At 45.6% G+C, this 7299-nt stretch overlaps 1 protein-coding gene across 1 annotated transcript in view; it reads right to left on the reverse strand.

The window, feature by feature from the left end:
- Positions 1 to 2806, reverse strand: part of HM13 (histocompatibility (minor) 13) — an 80505-nt gene extending 77699 nt beyond the window's left edge. The window contains exon 1 of the mRNA XM_011979878.1: positions 2473 to 2806. Within this exon, the coding sequence (XP_011835268.1) occupies positions 2473 to 2806 (334 nt within the window). The remainder of the gene's footprint in view (positions 1 to 2472) is intronic.
- Between the last annotated feature and the right edge of the window lie 4493 nt (positions 2807 to 7299).

Below are 7299 nucleotides of genomic sequence, written 5' to 3' on the forward strand. Positions count from 1 at the left end.
GGGGTTCCACCATGTTGGTCAGGCTGGTCTCAAACTCCTGACCTCAGGTGATCCACCCACCTCAGCCTCCCAAAGTGCTGGGATTACAGGTATGAGCCATTGCGCCCAGCCTCTTTTTATTATTTTAATAACGTTGTCTTTTTTGGTTTGTCTTTTCTACGAGACTGTGAACTTGAGGGCAGAAATTATGCATGCTGTGTTCACACTGAGCTTCACCCAGTACTTCTACTGTCTAGAGAGTGCTCAGCACATAGTAGATGTTCAGTAATCATTATAATTATAACACACATCCATGGGGTACTGATTTGCCTCCCATGCACTGCACTGAACATTTACAAACTCACTTGATCCTCACACCATCGTATGGGGCAGACATCTCCATCATCCTCATTATACACATGAGGACTTTGAGGTACAGACAGGCTAAATAACTTGCCCAAGGTCACACAGCTTGGGTTGCATTTAATAAATATTCATCAAATGAATGGATGAGTGGATGATTTCCTGCAGTGCTCCTTGCTCTCTTTTGCCTGTCAACCTATGCAGCTCCAAACCCTCCATCCCACAGTATCAGAATTGCACAGGTTAGACCCAGGCAGGGGAGTGCCTCAGCACCTTTGGTGAGTCCCTGAGGCCCACAGGGCAATGTCCTTAGCCCTGGGACTGGTGACTGATCCCTTTTAATCTTCTCTGGCTTGTCCTGCTAGGCTACTTTCTCTGTGTTTATTTGTTTATTTATATTCTTTTAGATATGGGGTCTCACTATATTGCCCAGGCTGGTCTTGAACTCCTGAGCTCAAGTGATCCTTCTGCCTTGGCCTCCCAAAGTGCTGGGATTATAGGCCCTACTTTCTCTTTATCCTTACACTTCAACACACTAAGTACTCACAGGTTCCCTAGATTCTTTTCAGCCTCCCTGTTTTTGCTCAAGATCTTCCCTGTGCCTGGGACATCCTTCAAATCCTGAGATTCCATTTTTCCCAAAGGAGATAGCAGGAAGGTAGGCCAGTTCTTTAAACCATGGCCATTCCTTGTTTGGTTATACTGAAACACTAGATTCCGTCTGGTCTCTGGCAGTCTTCTGATGGTGGTGGTGATGGTGATTGTAGAACAGTATCCTCATCCCCTTGTCTTCTGTGGGGATACTGAGTCCGAGAGAGGAAAAGGGACTTGATAAAAACAAACCAGGGGATCAGACTCAGAGCAGGGCAGCAACTTCTGCCTTACACAGTGGATGGGCCCGACCACTCAAAAAGAGATACTCAGTTCTGAGCATAGAGCTTGAAATTCCACCATTGGAGATTATTTCCTTTGGAGGGCAAAGGATGTTGAAGGCTCTTTGGTCTTCAGGGAGCCTCAGCCAGTGTTGCAAACCCCTGTGATGAATCCTACACAAAGCTCATGTCAGCCTGTTCCCAGGAGGATTGGCTGGCTGACAGGCAGCCAAGGGTGAGATGCCGTGGGAAGGAGATCCTGACTGAGGGCTGTAGGAATGTGGGAAGCACCAAAGCAGGCAGAAAAATGGGGATGGATGGGGGAGGGGCAGTGTCAGCTGTAGAGAGGGTGGGGCTGCTGTAAGAGCCTTGGGTAAGGGACTCAGGAAGCTTGGTTTCACTGCCAGCTTGCTGTGTGATGTTGGGCAAGTCTCTTTCCTACTCGGAGCTCTGATCTGGGTCGGTGCTATGGAACAGACTTGCTTCTGGGTTTATCTTAAGGCTCTTGAATGTCAAAAAGTTGGTGCCCTGGGGTGGTGGTTGCCATGGCAACTATCTCTAAGGAGACAGTGACCAAGGAGACTGTTGCCATGACTATAGTGACCAGGTAAAGAGCCAAATGATTGGCTCTCGGTTCTTCCTTGAGACAGGTTCCTCCCCATCACTTCCTTCCATTACCTGCTCAAGGTCAGTGTGTAGGGGGCCAGATAAACTGGCACGTAAAGGAAGTGTCAGGAGTCAGGGACCTGTGTTCTAATGCCTTGTTTTACACTGCCAGGCTGTGTGACCTTGGGCAAGTCTCTGCTTTTCCTTGGGCATTAGTTTCCTCATCTAAAAGATGAAGAGACTGCACAGGGCCTCTTCACCTCTAAATTTCTACCATTTGCCTTTAAACAGGAGACGAAGTTGTGATCCAAAGGGTTGTTTCCAGGAGTGATATGAAAAGTATTAATAATGATTGTGACCATCACTTACTGATGATCCACACAGCCCTGGGTGGCCCTGCCATGGAAGGGGTACTACCCCTTTAATGGCTGTTAAGGGAAGGGGCCCTGGAGGGTTCCAGAGGAAGGCCTGGATGGTGTGTTATGCCTGGTACTTGGAGGACACTCAGGGCAGGGGTTATTACCAACTATTAGGAAAGCATTTAAATATTTTAACAATTAGTATGCCCATACCTTTGCATACTGAGTAAGAGCCTTGGTTATATCCATAATGGTGGAATTATGGACATTGTGAGTAGCGAGAGGAGATTTACCAGGCAGAGGGACCACACTGATGTCATAGAGATCAGGATGCATTTGATGTGGCTGATGGCTCTCAGATTTTGACCAGTCCTGGTGAAGTTCTCTGAGAATAGGATCAATCCTTCTTCCTGGCCACCGCACCCTCCCTGAGTCAGCTGTGCACATCCCCAGAGAGTTGAGTTTGCCAGCATCTCCATTCCAGGAGTGACTGATGCCCAGATACATGGGCAGGGCACAGCAGGAGTTGGCAGCGCCGGGGAGCCCAAGGAGGAAGCAGGGAGCTCGGGGAATGCCTGCCCCTCCTCTCCCAGGAGACCTGGCCCTGGACAGATGCCAGATCCTCATCCTCCCGGATCTGCCCTTCCTGCTCCTTCACCCACCACGGTCCCAGCAGTCCCCTCCCCCTGGCCTCTCCCGGCAGGACATTGCAGACAGTTTCTCCGGATGGACGCGGCTGCGCCTCCTCCCTGCACACTTTCCATTCCCAGCCCTGAGCCTCGGCCAGGGTTCCTCAGGAAAATTGGCTGAAAGAGACATTTTCCATGCTCTTGCCTCCTCTGCTGGGTGGCTGTCCCTGCCTCCACTCTCTCCAGTCTCTTCTCCAGCTGGTCACCCAGACGCAGAAGGAAGGGGGATATTTCTTCAAACGGCTGCTTCTCACTCACCACTTCATTCCATGTGTCGTTTCATCTCCCTGGGCCTCAGCTTCCTGATCTGTCAAATAAGCCAGCTACCCTGGGAAGCAGGCTTAGTTAGAAGTTGGACATTTCTGATTTAATCCTTAGCGCTGTTTTTTACTAACTCTGTGACTTTGGACAACCTACTTAACATCTTTGAGTCTTAGTTATCTTTTATCTGTAGCATAGTGTTATCTCTTACTGTTGTGAGGATTAATGAAATAACCTGGGAAAAGGGCTTAAAACTCAGTGCTCTGCACGTGTCAAGTGCCAGTGAATGGCTATTAAAAAATTTAATTGTTATTAATGCCTGCTAGGTGCTAGGTGCTGTGAGAGGTGCTTTACACACTCAGTTTCTAATCTATATAACACCTGTGCAAAGTGCTTGTCATCTTCCTTTGTAAAACTGACTGTCCAAAGGTTCAGAAAGGCCAAGTTACTTGCCTAAGGTCACAGAGCTGGCAAATGGCTGAGCCAGAGGGATTCAAATTCAGACCTGGCTGATGCCAGATTTCCTGTTCTGGAATCAGAACTCTGGGCTGATACCAAGAGTATCAGTAACTGGATACCAAGGCTCTGGTAATGGCTCTGGTAATGGAATAGAGCACACTCCTCTACCCCCGGCAGAGAATAAAGAATGAAATAGTCTAGGCTCAGAATTTAATGCAGCCCTTAAAAGCTGTAATTTCAAAGCTTCACTGTGGTTTTGGGCAGCTAAAGGGCACAGTCATTGAGCAGAATACAGCTCAACTTTGTTATAATTAGGGAAATGCAAAATAAGCAACGAGACACCTTCCTTCCTACTTTCTCTCATCTTGTCCCCGGTAGAAGGTCAAATGAGAAGAGACTGGTAATATTTCATGTGGGTCACAAAGCAGGGAATTTGGCACGATTCATCTGAATATAAACAAAACAGCCCCTTTGGAGGGTAATTTGGCAGGGTCTGTCAAAATGTAGAATGTATGTGCCCTTTGACTAGTAAATTTGAATTTGGTAATCTCTTCTATACATGTAAAAATATTCAATGTCACACTGTTATGAAGGGCAAAACATTTGCACAAACCTTAAATGCCCTTCAATGGGTGAAATATGTTATGGTACATCCATACTATAGAAAAGTGTTACAGCCACGAAAAGCAAAAAGGTAAAGGAAAAATTGACCGACTGGAAGGAGAAACAGACACATACAACACTCCTTTCTCAGTAATTGATAAAACAAGTAGGCATAAAATCACTAAGTATAGAGAAGACTTGAACAGCATTATCAACCTCTTTGACCTAACTGGTATTTAGAACATTATGCCCAACAATGGCAGAACACATAGTATTTTCAGGTGCACATGAAACATGCATTGAGATGGACCGTATGTTGAATTAGTAAACAAGTCTCAAATTTGCAACGGAAATAAACAGAGAACCCCCAAATATTTTGAAATTAACATACTTCGGAATAACCTATGGGCATAAGAAAAAAGCACAGGGGAAATTAGAAAATGTTTTGAACTGAATGATAATGAAAAGTGCAACATACCAAAATTTGTGGGATGCATCTAGAACAGTGCTTGGAAGGCAATTTATAGCTTTCAATGCTTAATTGGAAAATCAGAAAGTTCTCAAATAAATGACTGGGTTTTCTATCTGAAGAAGATAGAAAAATAAGGACAATATAACCCCCAAAATAACAAGGGAAATGTATAAGAATAAGGCATGGATAGAAAGCCAGTATACATTGAGTGAAAAAAGCACATTAACCAATACGTATGGCATTGTAGCAGAGATTACTGGTTGTCCCTTGATTGCTGGTTGTCTCTCAACATCTTTCCTTCTTCTTTTTTTTTTTCTGCCTTGTCCCTCAATGTCTATTTCCTCCTTCCATAAACACAGAATCCCTGATTTCGAGCTGGTATGTGGCTATTTAGAATACAATACATTTCCTGGCTGGGCACAGGGGCTCATGCCTATAATCCCAGCACTCTGCGAGGCTGAGGCGGGTGGATCATTGAGGCCATGAGTTTGAGACCAGCCTGGCTAACATGGTGAAACCCCATCTCTACTGAAAATACAAAAATTAGTTGGGCGTGGTGGTGCCTGCTTGTAGTCCCAGTTACTTGGGAGGCTGAGGCAGGAGAATCACTTGAACCTGGGAGGCAGAGGTCGCAGTGAGCAGAGATCATGCCACTGCACTCCAACCTGGGTGACAGATTGAACCCCCATCTCAAAAACAAAACAAAACAAACAAACAAACAAATCACAAAAACATTTCCTAAACTCCCATGTAATTAAGTGAGGCCATTTGACTATGCTCTGCCAATGTGATGTAAGCAGAGGTGTGCGTCTTCTGAAAGGCTGTGCCTTTTTTGACTCCTTACCACTTCCTGCTGGCTGGAATGTGAATATGATGGCTGCTGCTTGAGCAACATATTGTGTTGAAGATGAGGGAACCACAAGATAGAGAAGCAGGCACAGTTCCTGCCTCATGGAATGCCATGCCTGCCTTGGACTGCCTGTTTGCGGACTTCATTTATTTGAGAGAGAAGTGCCCTTCTGTCTGTTTCTATCACTGCTATTTTGGATTTGCAATGGAATTCAGTCTTAATGTATATGGCTATAATCCTACTTATATGAAAAAGGAAACAAACTTATACATGCATATCAGATTGATGATTTAGACTTTGGCACAGAAATCCCCACGATAATTTTTTTTTTTTTTTTAATTTTGAGACAGAGTCTCGTTCTGTTGCCCAGGTTGGAGTGCAGTGGTGTGATCTTGGCTCACTGCAATCTCCACCTCCTGGGTTCAAGCACTTTGTCTCAGCCTCTCAAATAGCTGGGACTACAGATGCGTGACACCATGCCTGGCTAATTTTTGTATTTTTAGTTGAGACGGGGTTTCGCCATGTTGGTCAGGCTGGTCTCGAACTCTTGACCTCAGGTAATCCACCCACCTTGGCCTCCTAAAGTGCTGGGATTACAGGCGTGAGTCACCGTGCCCAGTCCAGAAATCCCCCAAGAAAACAGTAAGTCTAGAAATGGGGAAGCACCAAGGTTGGTGTTCAGAGGCTTGACTTCATCAGCAAGGGTTCAGGTACTCCCCATCCTTCTGCCTTGCCATCCTCTGACTAGATCTCATCATAATTGCAAGATAGTGTCCACAGTTCCAGGTATTACATTCATACACTCCAGGGACCAGTCAAAGAAAAGGGACTGGTCTTTTCCTGCTATAGCTCTTTCATTTATTTATTTATTAAGCTCTTTTCTAAGAGCAAAGAATCTTTTCCTACAAACCTCCAGCTAATTTTTCATCACACTTCATTGGCTATAGCTGGACTGTAGGTCCCCCTTTAATCTCTGGCTTATAGCAATCAGGATTTATTCTTGATTCCATAGATAAGAGGAGAACAACACAGCAAAATTGCAATGCTGATTGTGTGGAAGAAAGAGAAGTGTCCAATTATCTTCTACAATGTGTATATAAGTGGAATGAAAAATATCCAGAAGGATATATCCCAAACTGTTAATGGTGAGTACCTCCAGGAAGCACAGTGGGTCTGGGAGGAGGATGGATGGAGTTCTGTGGCAAATCCCAAACTTGTCTGTCTTACATCCTTCACCCACTTCTCCCTCATTCATAGAAGCCATCTTGTTTGGGGTAGCAAGAGGCAAAGGAAAACTTCTGGTAGAACAATTTCCTCCTTGATAAAAATAAAACCTATTTCTGAACTTTTCCCTTTTATTTTTTTTGGAGACAGGGTCTTCCTCTGTCGCCCAGGCTGGAGTGCAGTGGTGCGATCACGGCTCACTGCAGCCTTGAGCTCGAGGGCTCAGGGGATCCTCCCACCTCAGCCTTCCAAGTCGCTGGAACTACAGGTGTGGCCACCATACCTGGTTAATTCTTGTAATTTTTGTAGCGATGGGGTTTCACCATGCTGCCCAGGCTGCTCTTGAATTCCCGGGCTCAAGAGATTCACTGGTGTTGGCCTCTCAAAGTAAAGGGATCACAGACAAGAGCCACTGTACCTGGCCCAAGCTGTTCTTCTTCTTCTTCTTCTTTTTTTTTTTTTAAGAGAGTCTTGCTCTGTTGCCCAGGCTGGAGTGCAGTGGCACAATCTCGGCTCACTGCAACCTCCGCCTCCCGGGTTCAAGCAATTCTCCTGCCTCAGC

This window comes from Mandrillus leucophaeus, unplaced genomic scaffold, assembly GCF_000951045.1.
Source record: "Mandrillus leucophaeus isolate KB7577 unplaced genomic scaffold, Mleu.le_1.0 Scaffold206, whole genome shotgun sequence".
Lineage (NCBI taxonomy): Eukaryota > Metazoa > Chordata > Mammalia > Primates > Cercopithecidae > Mandrillus > Mandrillus leucophaeus.